Genomic DNA, 13,920 nt, shown 5'->3' on the forward strand with positions numbered 1-13,920 from the left:
TGTGTGTGTGTATGAGTGTGTGTGTGTGTGTGCCAATATATGTGTCATCCCATGCATCCGTGTGTCTTACTCTGTTGCTCTTCTACTAAACCTGGAGTTGCTGTTTTTAGTCAGACTGGCTGATCAGTGAGCCCATGACCTGAACCCACGTCCTTATTTGAATGGCAAGCACTTTACCTCCAGCCTCTCACTGAGCTTTAAAGTGAGTGTTTTCCATTTTTCAGGTAATCTCCATATCTGTTTCTGTTGGAGCTTTACTATTCTCCTTTGGAAGCATCGGGCTTCCCCATCCCTTTGTCATATGTGTATGTTGGTGTTTAAAGGGATAGACCAGTCTTTTCACTCCTCGTAGACTGGCTTTGGCTGGTTAGAAGCCTCCTCATGCTATGTCTCTGGGCTGATAAAGCACTTTTGGGACCATAGCTGAGGGGCTGGATCTGGGTCAAACAGCTGCCATTGGGCTTGCTGTGAAGTTGCAGTTACAGCTCTGCTGCCAGGGGCTCAGGGGAGCATGAGTTCTATTTGGTCTCTAGGTGGATGTGACTCTCGTAAGGACCTTGGTCCATGGGACTGGCTCTGATGTGAGGGTCACCCTCTGACCAAGATGTGTTCATAGGCTTTGGTCAGATATGTCTCCCAGTAGATTTCTGGGTTGACAAGCCTGGTTTCAGACTATAGTTGAGAAGTTTAGAAACAAATTATGAGGTCATTTCGAGACCTCCAAGGGGATAAAAGTGGCCAGTGAGCCTGTGAGGACACTGCTGGATGTGTCTCCTTCAGGTGCACAGCCAGCTGAAATGTAAAGGTCAGCACAGAGATCCTAAGCCACTAGCAGATTGAGGCATTGAAGGGACTCAGATATATCGACTCTTAGCAAGCCTTTGCCTGGGCAGAACTATCAACCATAGCCAGCAGGGACTGGAGCCAAGCCCCAGGGTCTGATGTGCAGTCAAGTTCAGCACGCCCAGCCTTGTACAGCTGGGCGGCAAGACTCTTCAGTTTCCCGGGTGAGGATTGTTCTTGGGTCATAGCACGAGAGGCTGCTGCCCACCTGCAGGGCCCTTCCAGGGGTATGGATGGAGGCCCACAATCTCTCCAGAGCACAGAGACCATTCTAGACATCGCACTGTCAGGATTGTTCCTACAATGAGCTGCACCCAAGACAAGCCGGCTGGAACCATGAAAGGACCCATTCAGCATCTGCTGTGAGATGGAGCCCCACGTGCCTGCCAAGGATCCTCTGGGTCCTTGTATAAGCACATGTAATCTAACCCTGCGTGTGAGCGGTCCTGGTGTTGGGCTGCAGGGCCATCATCAAGTCTACTACTAGCACTTCTGTCACTGCCAGGACAGAGCATCTGACCAGAAGCAGCAGATGGGAAGAGCGTTTTTATTTTGACTCACAGTCCCAAGGGAAAGCTGCGTGATGGCAGGGAAAAGTATGGAATGAGCTGAGGCTGAACATCACTTCTGCCACATGGTGGGTAACAGTAGCTGGCGAGTGAGCTGAGCTCTGGCAAGGGGAAGCTGGCTATAACACCCCTAAGCCTGTCCCCATCAATATACCTCCTCCAGCAAGGCTCCACCTCCTAATTTGCCGCCAGCTGGGGACCAAGCATTCTGAACACATGAGTTTATGGGGGACATCTGATTCAAACAACCACAGTGAGCCAGCCTCCTGAGGTCCAGTGTGCATCATTCTGCCTGACTTCTTGGCAATGGTGATGACAGAAGCCTCACGGACAGATGGAATTGTAGCCAAACCCTTTGGGGCACAGGCTAGTTTGGGGTCTGGAGCAGAAAACTCAGGCAATGTGTCTGCCAGATCAGGGAATCTGTCCTCATGCAATGCTCCCCATGGTCTTGGGCACCTCCAGTGCCTCACTTACTACTTTGTGAGTCCCCAGGCTCTTGCAAAGGTGCTTTTGCCCATGGATGGCCGAAAAACTGTTGGGATCATATGAGCAGAGAGCTTCTAACCCATCATCCTGCTGACCTTTCTGTTACATGTGTGTGCGTGTGTATATATATGTTCATATGTGTGCTGACTCATGCATGTGGGCAGGTGTGCATGCACGTGGTTGTGCATGCGTGTGGAGGTTAGAAGTCAAGGTCACGTGTCTTCCTCAGGTGCTCTTCACCTTACTTTTGGAGACACAGTCTTTCATGAACCTTGAGTTCATACATTTGGCTGGACTAGCTATAGCCAGCAAGCTGTAAGGATTCTGCCTTTCGTTCCCCAGTACCGGTATTACAGATGTGTGCTGCCACACCCAGCTTGTATGTAGGTGCTGGGGCCACTTTATTCACTGAGCCATCTCCTCTGTCCTCCCTGGCTGACCTTAAAAAATGCTTTTATTGTGGCAAAATACAGAATTTGCCTTCAGCAACCCTTACTGTGTTCACAGGGCTGTGCAGCTGTTACCACTTATGGCTGACAGATTCACAGCGCTGTGATGAACGTCCAAACCAGGCACGGTTATGGAGGAAGGGATATTTATTGAAGCTTACAGATCCAGGGGAAGTTCCATAATGGCAGAAAAAGCTGGCCCACTTTCACAGGTCCAAGCAGACAGAGAAAAAGCCACCGCCAGAAAAGCAAGCAAACACACTTCAAGACCTCCAGGCAGAACTCAGGCACTCTGTGTATCTTTAGACTGGATTCCAAATCCATCCCGTACCTGAGGGTGGGGCCCTGTGATCCACCCACAGTGACACCTCCTCCAGCCAGGCGGCTGCAGGTCTAAGAAGCTTTAATAAAACTCCCAAATCTATTGGGGGACAATTTATTCAAAATATCCCCCAAAGGGGAACCTCTACCCATCACCAGCCCACCACACACCCCCTGAGCCCCAGATGCCACCACAGTCACTACCTGTGGGTCTGCGAACTGGGGGCACTTCATTCCGACGGGACCCTGATCATGTGGTCCACGTGGCTACTTTCACTCAGCACAGGGCCTTCGAGCCTTGGGACTCCTCTTCATCCATCAGGTGCTTACCTCTCTGGGTCTGGGAGGTTCTGACCCCACATGCCAACAGGAGACACTTCCACATGATTGATGGATGTGTCCACAGAGAGCTATTTGGTTTAAGATTTGAGGTAGTGCTCAAGTTATATAAACAAGTCATTTGGATTTTCAATAACTAGTCACACTCTAAATGATTTTCCATTGATGAAATAATTTTGTCAAACCATGGGTGATTAAAAACAAATAGGTAGCCCAGTGTGGTGGCACACACCTTTAATCCCAGCACTCAGGAGGCACCCGGCTCACCATGAGTTCAAGGCCACCCTGAGACTACATAGTGAATTCTAGGTCATCCTGGGCTAAATTGAGACCCTACCTCGCAAAAACAAACAAACAACAACTAGGTGCCACTACTGCCTTGACTGCAGTATCTTTATCACCCCTCCAAAGTTTGTGCAACATCACAGAGGAGGAGCCAGCCCAAAAGAATGGAGGATGGGGAGGAGAGCCGCTCCGTGCTGTTTCTAGACACAGTGTGCCCGTTGCACCCACAAACTCACAGCAGCTGTGGGGACCTGCACAAGACCTGCCCAGCCCTGGGCCCATCAGCATTCCATTGCCGCCTGGGGAGGGCTTGTGAGGCCCTCCTCCTCCCTGAGTAATCTTTGGCAGTTAATGGTGGCTAGGGGTGGAAGAGACTTTCTTCAGTGTGTAGCCACTGCTAAGTATGTCCATGCTGATGCAAGCAACTCTAAGCTTATTGGGTCACAAAAAAAAGTCAAAAACCCAAAAACTAGGAAAGTAGATAGGGGGACTAGTTGGGAAGAGGAAAGAGTTCAGTGGGATAGGGACAGAAGAGGGCAGTGGGGTGAATATGATCAAAATATATATGTGTGAAATTGTCAGAAAAGAAAAATAATTAAAATTTGAAAAAAATAGAACAAAAATATACTTTCTGGCCCTTTTGTTCTATTTGCACCTAAGAATCTCTTAAGACTGTTTCAAGAATCTTTCTTGAGCTGAAATGAATCCTCAGTAGACTGTTGTAAAGTTGGTCTGGGTACTGAGAGCTGCTGCTAATGTGAGTGAATTGAATCAGCACTCGGACCACACACTGGTAGGGCTGAGGGACACATGAGTACCCACACACCTCTGCTCCCTATGGCTTTCTGTAGGAAACCTTGGTTTTCACAAATTCACCTCATCCCTGGGCTTTACTTTTCACTACTTGAGAGCAGTTTATTCACTAGTTTCTGGAGCTCATGGATTATTCTTTTGACATTTCATCCATTTCTGGAAGCCCCAAAAGTTGCCTCATTGATAGGGACAAAGTTGCCTTCCGGGCATCTGCTGCCTAGCCCGTGTCTGCAAGGACAGCCCAGCGCCCCTGGTCTTCCAGGGCCGCGCGGAGCCGGGGTGAGAACAGCGAAAGCATCGCGCGAGGCACCGCAGGCCCTGATCCCGGCTTGGCTCCAGCTGCAGTCAGTGCTTGTGCGCGGCATCCTTTCTCTCAGCTGGGAGGTCCGCACGTGTCTCGGGAGGTCCTCTGGTGCTGTCCCTGGCAAGGCCGTTCTTATATTCCCGAACCTCAACGGGGACACGTAGGGAAGAGAACAAGGAGAGGATGGGCGCTCACGCTGACTGCTCTTGGTACAGGAGTTCCTGGAATTTCTAGAGACAACCGTGCTGTACTTTTTCTCTTCATTTTGTTTTGTTTTGTTTTGTTTTGTTTTGTTTTGTTTTGTTTTGTGTGTTTGTTTGTTTGTTTTTCAAGGTAGGTTCTCACTCTAGCCCAAGCTGACCTGGACTTCACTATGGAGTCTCAGGCTGGCCTCAAACTCATGGCGATCCTCCTACCTCTGCCTCCCGAGTGCTGGGATTAAAGGCATGCGCCACCATGCCCGGCCTTCTCTTCATTTTTTAAGCCAGTTAAGAAAATGAGTTCAGTAACATCATGGATGAGACTCCTCTGAGGACAGGGCAGGGCTGTAGTTGACTTCTAAGAGCCATGGCTTCAAGTTGTCAATGAGTGTGTCAAACCCAAAGAGCTAGAAGCAGTCGGTGGCAAAGGGGACTGACGGAGCGCAGCGAGGGCCGTGAGGGTGACCGTGCAGTTGATCTTCTGCCACAGCAGCAGATGGTCCACATCCCCATTCTGCAGGTAGGAGAAGAGCCTACCGAGGGTCCACTTGTAGCCTTGACCTACCGCCTCTTTGATCTTCTCAGAGGACGCCCCAGTCTTGCTGATACTGCTGTTGGTCAAATGGGAGTGATAGTCTTGCAGATTACTGAGGCCGAACTTTCCAGCAGCAAATCACACCAGCCCCTCCCAATAACATGCTAATGGTCAAAGGCCTGAAGCCGGTGGCACAGACGTAGATGCGGAGGTGGCATTAGTGTCCCCCCACTAGAAAGGGGTTGCAGATGTGCTTCTGCACCACACGGGTGGCATTGAAGATGAGATCCCCAATGTCACTGAGTATTATGATACCCCTCCCATCGGGCGGGACGGTCCTGCCCACTTGCAGATCCACTGGCTGGGCTGGGCACCTAGCACCTGTAGTCATTGGCAAGACAAATGTCAGGGGCGTGAATTCGTAGAGGGTCGTACCATGCATCCTCCTCGTGCGTGCCAGGTTCTTGGCCGGGTGGTCCTTCCTGGTGAGTATGGTTGCCCCTGGTGGTGGCTGAGATTCTGCCAGAGCTTCCCATTGTCACACCCGGCCATCGTGAGATCATGAGGGGGAAGTCCTCCAGGACACTGCCCAGCCCTCCCCACCCTGCTGCTGTACGCCGACTTTGCCCGGCCCTGCTCCAAGGTCAGAGGGACGCTGTGCATGCCCCTCGGGGTGTTGGCCACCCAGAGCCCCAGCGGCCTCGAGGCAGCCCCAGGGACTTCATCTCCTCTCCTCGAAGACTTTCTTTTTCTCTAACTGTTGATCATCAAGACAGGTTAGAGGGGTGAGCCGGCAGAGCTTTCTGTTAAGAGAGCAGTTTCCTATACCACCACCCACCTCCCAAAACCCATCTCCACTCACTGCTTACAGGGTCAGGGCCTGCCATTGCCCACTTACCCTCACGTTGTGTCCCGTGGGTGACAGGCTAAGAGCATTTATAGTCACAGCACTCGAATGGTGCAGGACAGATGGTCATCGTAGGCCGTCCCCTGTGGCCAACCCTCTTAGAGTAAAAAGTGAGTGTATTAGGAACGAAAAATGCAAGTCAGAGTTTTCATAGGGCAGTGAATTCTAGCATGTTAGAAGAAGCTTGAAACAATGTTATATATTTCATAAGAATTTTCTCAGGCTGAAAAGATCAAGGAAACAGGCCAGATGACTGATGGTTCTCCCATTCCTGACCACTGCAGAAGTTTGATAAGGAAAATACATGCATGATTGCAGTGATTAATAGTCAATGGGGACACTTGGGCTGTGGCCTAAGCAGAGTAGGGACTTGGTCCACAGAGGTATGATGTTGGCCTAGTGTGAGCCACGGCGTGAAGATGATATAGGCTACAATGTGTTACGTAGCATATTAGGTTAACTAGTGTATATTATTGTATGAGCCACGGTGTAAGCCACAGTGTGGGCCATGATGTGAACCATGGGATGGGTTTGGTGTGGGTATGTTGTGGGCTGTGACATGAGTCGTGGCATGAGCTGTAGTGTGGGCCATGGCATGCATTGTAGTGTTGGAGTTTGTGTGGGTGACGCTATGTTGTGATATGGGTAGTAATGTAGGCCAGGCTGTGAACCACGGTGTTTGCCATGATGCTGGGCTGAGGGAGAAGTTTTAGTGTAGGCCGAGAGGTATAACCCTGATGGGAGAGCCATGAGGTGAGATGTGGAGTGAGCTGTGGTGTAGTCCATCATGTGACCCATGGTTTAGTCTGTGCTGTAAGCTGTAATGTTGGTAGCAGTGTGAGCCAGGACACATGTGTCATAGTATTAGTCGTGGCGTGGGCTCTGGTGTGGGCCTTGATGCTGGGCTGAGGTGTGAGCTGTGGTGCAGGCTGTGGTGTGAACCATGGCATGCAAGCTATGGTGTGCAATGTGGTGTGAGCCATGATGTAGGCTATCCTGTGAGCTGTGGTGTGGAGAGTAGTGTGGACCAGTGTAAGCCATGGTGAGAAGTGTGGTGTGGGTACCAATGTGAGCTGTGGTGGGCTCTCTGGTGTGAACTGTGACACTGGGCCACATATGAGCTATGATATAGGCTGTGTGGGCCTTTGTGCAAGCACCATGAATAACATGGAGATTTTCATGATAATTTGCTTTCTTCCCTGCTAAAAGCTGAGGGAAGGACTTCTCCATGCCTGAGAGGGAAGATGGTGACAATGTGACACTGCTCATGGCCCATGGCAGGCATTGTTCAATTATCTACATAATTAATTTACGTTCTAAATAAGATACCAGTTGGTACTTAAATTGCTATACAATCGTATTCCCTTATGACTATATAGTAAGTATAGAATACAGAAACTGATGGTAAGGATGACAGTGGAGTACTCATGCTGTGTAGGCACAGGAATGGTGCCTGTGAGGGTTGACCTCACCTTCAGTGAGCCCATCTGAAAAGGTCACCTCTGAAGACTGGTATACGTTACACACAGGCCACAGGAGCCCGGAAGGTGCTGGATTTCTGTCACCTGAGCAAATGCTCTGTCTCATTCGTGTCCTGCGTGAGACGGTTCAGATATAAGGCAGAAGGCCTGGCCCATGGTGCCCTTGGTCTGCAGGTTCTCCCCAGTGGGAGCAGCCTGGCCGAGACAGGAAGCCAGGGCTGGTAGGCAAGGCTTCTGCGGAGGCCGCCAGCTTTCATGAAGCCTCTCCGTAAACGACTGCTGCTTCCTGGAGAAAAGCTGGGTTTGGCTGAGGACAGGGGTTTGTGACACTTCTTCTCTGTGGGTTTCTCTTCTCCCTCCCCTCCTCCATCTCCCTGCAATTTCACAAAAGCTCAATGGTCAGAGCATCAGGTGCAAAGGGCAGAAAAGCCTGGCAAGGAGCCCAGAATGTCCAGCAGGGCGATGCCCTTACCTGGAACCTGTGTCATAGGCTATGTAGGTGCCATGTGGCCAGGGAAGCTGGTAGAGCTGGGCTGGGAAGGCTGCTGGGTACCTGTGGAAGCAGCGCAGAGTGCTACAGGGCCTGCGTGTTGGTGCTGGTTCAGTGCGGTGGGCCTATCCGCAGGAAGGCTTATCTGCAGGAGTGATGGGGACAGGACTGCAGAGCAGCCCTCCAGAGGTCACTGTGATCTCCCTTGCCACCCTCTTCACTCTGGAGGCCCGTGGTGGCTGGAGGTGGAGCCATGGCTCTACTTTGTGCACTGCAACAAGAGGCCAGGCTGCTCTCGCCCCGCATGCCAGCACCAGGCACCCTGCACGTGGTAGGTAGAGTAAATGAGGAGCCAGCAAGCAGAAAGGTGTGGAAGTGGAACATCTTTCCCAGGAGTTACTGGAGTCAAACATTTTGTGCATCTTTCCCATATCAGTCATGGGTTGTAGTCCTGAGCACAAGTCATGCGTATGAGGCTCACCACTGTGTTCCCTCTCTTTACACAGCACCCCACACATCTATGTCAGAAGTCATATGTATGAGTCTCACCTAAGAGTCCCTGAAGGTACCAGTTTATATCAACTGATGCCAATCATAGTGTACTGATAAGAGATTAATGACTCACATTACTCAGAGTAGAAATGCATTCAAAGGGGTGGAGAGATGGCTTAGCAGTTTTAAGGTGTTTGCCTGTGAAGCCTAATGACCCAGGTTAGATTCCCCAGGACCCACACTAGCCAGATGCACAAGGTGTCTCACGTATCTGGAGTTCATTTGCACTGGCTGGAGATCCTGGAGTGCCCATCCCTCCACCCCTTCACCCCTCCTCTCTCTCTCTTTCTCAAATAAATAAAATATTTTTAAAGATTTTGCTTTTATTTATTTATTAATTAGAAGGGGGTATATATAGAGAGAATGGGCACACTAGGGCCTCTAGCTACTGCAAATGAACTCCAGACGCATGCACCCCTTGTGCATCTGGCTAACGTGGGACCTGGAAAATTGAACCAGGGTCCTTAGGTTTCGCAGGCATGTACCTTAACTGCTAAGTCATCTCTCCAGCCCAAATAAATATTTTTCAAGAGGCATACTGAGCATATTATGATATATAGGTAACTTTCAAACACACCGCTGCCTCCACAATACCTGCCCACTTACTCAAGGCAGAAACTGAAACACCTGCCGCCTAACCCACTTCTTAGACCAGAGCTCAGATGCAATGTCCCAGTTACTAAACTACCAGTCACTCGTCTTATTCTGAACAGAGACTTACGGTTTGAATCTGAAATGTGCCTCCGGTGGGCTCACACTTTGAAACTTTTAGGTGGTATCTGGCTGGCAAAAGGCCACTAGAGGTGGACCTTTGTGGTAAACTACCAAAGCTCAGTGCAGAAGAAGGTATTGAGGCCTTAGCTGCGTTAAGAGCTCCTACCTGCACTTCCAGGACCTTCCTCTGGGGGAGCCTGAGCTCTTCAGGAGAGTTGTGTCGGGGAGGCCTTTGAGCACAAGCCCAGTGCAGGGCTGCACAAAGAAGTTGGCCTCTTGTCCAGCACACACTATTGAGCGCTCACTTGGTGCGAAGCCCCAATACCTTAACAGTCCTTGTCTGGCCATTCCCAGAGGCCCAAGCCAGACTACCACATCGAAATAGCCCAAAGAAAAACTAGCTGTCCTCCAAAGGCAGTAGCCAAGAAGAGAGATGGAATGGGGATAGGCCTCTCTCCCCCAGGAACTAGTCCTGGAAAAGACTCGGGTTAGGACAGGATGGTGTCAACCTGGATTCTGAAAACTAAGCAGAGCAGTTGCCTGCATGGGCTATAGGGCAAGCCCTCTTGTACAGCTGGAATGTCACCCATGAGAAACAGGTAAGGTGGAGGCTCTCATCTCAAAAAAAAAAAAAAAAAAAAAAAACCTACCCCTGTTTAAGTAGACTATGTGAAGCCAGAGCAAGTGAGAACATGCGGGACCCTTGAGCGTGCCGCCAGCAGACACATGAGGTAAGTAAGAAAATTTCTCCTGTCATTGGCTTTGACCAAGGTGATGTCATCAGAGCTGAAATGAATAATTGAGCTGCAGCCCTGATTCCTTAGATTCAAGCGTGTTATTAGATCATTATTATAATTACTGGCTTTTAGGAGCTCTTAGAATACAGTATAACCCCAGCTGCAAGTTCTCTTGGCTCAAGAAGGGGGAAGGATCCCTGTTTACCACACCTTCAGCATTCCTGATCAGATGAGAACCTGTGGGAAAAAAAAAAAAAAAAAGACAAGGCATTTTCCTCTAGGGGAACCTTGCTGGCCTGCAGGATTTCCTGGAAAACTGGTGGCCAGACGAGGGTGGAAGAGGAGCTTGGCATCCAGAGTCTGGAGGTGGTATAGCAGTGTCCAGCCCTTAATCCTCTTTCCTCCCAGAGCTTTCGAAGGAGAGCCCAGAGTCAGTTCCTACTGTTTACATAGTGTCTCTAGCAATGCGCTGCTTAAAAGACAGCCAACTCCAGTAGACATTCCACCTGACCAAGGCCAAGTTTAAGTATTAAACATGTAATTAAACATCATAAACTTATCATCACTGAACTGAGAGGGTACAATTAGGGCGTTAGGTAGAGGGACCTTTCTAAGTGACCGTGGTCCTGGATGCTCTATGAAAACTATTTCCACCACTACAAAGAGCGAGCTTTCTGCATCAGCCAGTGAATGGGAGCAGCATCCGTGCATGTGTCCAGCATGTGCAAAGATGAGAGAAATAAAAAACACGGCTCCTGTTAAGACCCTTGCGAAAGGCTCTGCGACACAGCCAGAGCAGAGCCGTACTCACCGTCCAGGCGGTGCTGGCCCCGTGCTCTCCAGGGCATCACTTCCGAAGGCCTCGCTCTGGGTCTGGCCTGATGTAGAGGAACAGGCCCTCATTGGGCATGGTGCCAAGGAGGGTTGTTGTGGTCCCTCCCTATAAGCTGAGTGGCCGTGAGTGGAAAGCTTAGTAATGCAGAGCCTGCTGTCCTCACTAAGAGAGGGCCTTTCCCCACCTCAGGAAGGGCTGGCATGCACGACTAGGCCTAGAGGGTCTCTGTCTTCACTCTGTGTGCTCTGGAAACTTCTCTCACAAGGACTCAGAGGCTGACTTGTAGTGAGGAAGGCTCCTTTGGAGGCACGACCCCTTTTACCTAGAGCCTCCCGGTGCTATGTCCCATCAAAACCTTAGAGTAGTTACGCCCTCATGAAAACAGTTGAGTTTCTAGAAGAAACCTTTAATGTTTTGCTTATCCCAAGGATACCAACTGGCTTCACCCTCAGCTAAGGCTATGGCTGTTTTTCTTAGGGTCAGTTACTCAGGCCTGACTGACCACATGGAGAACTGGGACGAAGCCAGAATATGTATACTGCTCCTCTGAACTTCAAGTTCTTCCCACTCATCTCCTTAGGCATCACTGTTGCCATCTCTGTCGACTGACTATTAATGTATGACAGTCTCTGGACAATGTCACCTCATGGAACTATGTGAAAATGGTAGCTCACCACATCCAAAGATGCTGCTAAGCTCTACCAAGAGGGGTTTTGAAACTACCCATTTTCTAATTAACGAGGCAAGACTAAAATCAATTTATATGTAACCCAGAAGGCATCTTCTCTCTTAGTTGGACATGTGTTCACTTGTCATGAATTGTTTATTGTTATCATGTAGCCCTAGGTGCTGGTAAATTTTATAAAATGAAGTGTAATTAGTTTCTTCCTCTATGACTGTCTTTATGAGCATAAAAAAGGATGTTCAGCTTGACAGTTATTCTATTTGTGTGATGTGACACAGCCAAGCAGTATCAGGTGCCTGAATTATCTAGCAATTTATAAATCCAGAATTTATTCAACAATTTAAAATTTTCCTCTCCATGTGAAAGGTTCACATGAGAACTTCATACTGCCTGGGCTAAGGGAGGGCGGCACACCACCCAGGCTAGAAGCCATTTTCAAGGACACTTAACCAGTGTCCGCACACTTCACTTCTCTCAGTGCCTATGAGGATTAGACACTTCCCAGACTGTCCTAACAGCATTCACTCTTTTCTCTCTCCCTCCCTTTCTCTCTCTCACTCTCTTTCTTCTCTCACTCTCCTCTCTCTCTCCTCTCCCTCTTCTCTCTCCTCTCTCTTTCCTCTTCCTCCTCTCTCTCCACTCCCTCTTGCCTCTCTCTCTTCTCTCTTTCTCCTCTCTTCCCTCTCTCCCATCTCTCTCCTCTCTTCCCTCTCTCCCATATCTCTCTCCTCTCTCTCTTCCTTTTCCCATCTCTCTCCTCTTGCTCTCTCCCATCTCTCTCTTCTCTCTCCTCTCTTCCCTCTCTCCCATCTCTCTCTCTCCCCTTCTTCTCTCTCTCCCATCTCTCTCTCCTATCTCTCTCTCTCTCTTCCTCCTCTCTGTCCCTCCCTCCCTAGGTTTCACTTGGGCTCAGCCTGCTTCTGAGCTGAGTTCCTACTCTCTTTTTCTCTCTTCTTTCCACTCTTCTCCTCTCACCTCCACACTGACAAGGTCTTCTCCACCCAGGGGCACAAATACTTCTTTTAGAAACCTGTCACATCTTCTCACCTATGGCTCTGTCCTGGATGGAAAGATCAGAGTGGCCTGCTGTGGGATCGGGGTGTTGGTCACTATGAGTGGCCGGAATGAACTCACTCTGGAGTAGGTGGAGCCCTCCGGCTAGTGTGTGCTTATTGGAAGAGAAGTGATGAAGGCAGGGAGGGTGCAGGTTGAAGATGTGCCCACACCAAGGACCTCCATGCATGGCTGGCTGCAGCAGAAGCTGGAAACCCAGCCCAGAACATCCAGAGAGAGCGAGGCCTGCACACATCCTTCCTGCAGACTTCTGGCCTCCAGAAGAATAAATTCCTGCACACTGTTTGTACTTTTGTTTCAATGTATTTTATTTACTTATATGTGTGCATGCACACGTGTGTGTGTGTGTGTGTGTGTGTGTGTGCACGTGCATGTGTCCCCGCAGCAGGATACTTCTCCTATGCTGAGGCTGTAAGGCTGCAGTGATGGATCCTGGCCACCAGGGTGTCATTTAAACAACCATTGCTCTACCTGAAGGGACACTTGGCTCGGGCCAAGTGGTATGGCTGGTCCTTCGGACACCAGCCTTGTCAGGCTCACGTCCCAGGGCAAACTTGCTTTTCTCTGGTGCTGGCTGCGGTGGGAAGGAAAAGGGAAAGTGCCTGCTCCAAATTCAGACTCTCCTGGGTGTGTGGATGGCACTAGAGCCTGGGAGGACCTGGGATAGGATAGTGTGAACATTCTGGAGGGTGCTGGAGATGAGGCTCAGCAGACTGTTGTGTGGCAGAATTCCTCCACATCGAAAGCAGTGAGTGAGAACTACTGACAGCTCTTCTCAAGAGCAGCTGAGACAACTCACAAGAGAAGGCGTGGGAGGGTCATCAGCCCCCCTCCTGAGACCTCAGGAGCCCCCATGCCAGCTGCATGCAATAACGCACGAAGTGGTGGGTGCTCCTGACCACAGCTCACAGCTGATGTGATGTTGTAAAGACAAACAGAAAGATCTGTAGCAGCTGGTGCCAGCTCCGCTTGCTCTGTTCCTGTGATGGGGAAACATATGAAACACTGACACATTTCCTTCAGCTGAGTAATGACTATCTATCATCATCTATCTATCTGGTCTTGTGGCAAGGTCACCTCAGGGTTGACCTAGTGACTACAGCAGTCATCTGTGGCTCACCTCTGTCTCAGGACTCCTTAGCAGGACAGCCCTTCCCAGCCTCGCCAGCCTCTTCAGCTGAAGCGGGTCTGGGCTCCCTGTGACTGGAGTCTGAGAGGAGCTGTCCTTCCCTCCTTCCTCCTCACTTCTCTGGGCTGCCAGGGACCTTGCAAAAGACACCTGTGCACCAGTGTGCTCC

The 13,920-nt window shown here is 50.1% G+C and overlaps 1 protein-coding gene across 1 annotated transcript; it reads right to left on the minus strand.

Moving 5' to 3' along the window:
• Positions 1 to 4,185: 4,185 nt before the first annotated feature.
• On the minus strand, positions 4,186 to 10,931 carry Ttll2 (tubulin tyrosine ligase like 2). Its single transcript, XM_045158410.1, is given in 11 exon segments — positions 4,186 to 4,336; positions 4,873 to 4,944; positions 4,946 to 5,057; positions 5,060 to 5,306; positions 5,308 to 5,469; positions 5,472 to 5,532; positions 5,534 to 5,777; positions 5,780 to 5,900; positions 6,046 to 6,097; positions 8,008 to 8,088; positions 10,840 to 10,931. Coding segments are annotated over 11 exon segments (1,395 nt in total).
• Between the last annotated feature and the right edge of the window lie 2,989 nt (positions 10,932 to 13,920).

The sequence above is a fragment of the Jaculus jaculus genome, chromosome 9 (assembly GCF_020740685.1).
Source record: "Jaculus jaculus isolate mJacJac1 chromosome 9, mJacJac1.mat.Y.cur, whole genome shotgun sequence".
Classification (NCBI taxonomy): Eukaryota; Metazoa; Chordata; class Mammalia; order Rodentia; family Dipodidae; genus Jaculus; species Jaculus jaculus.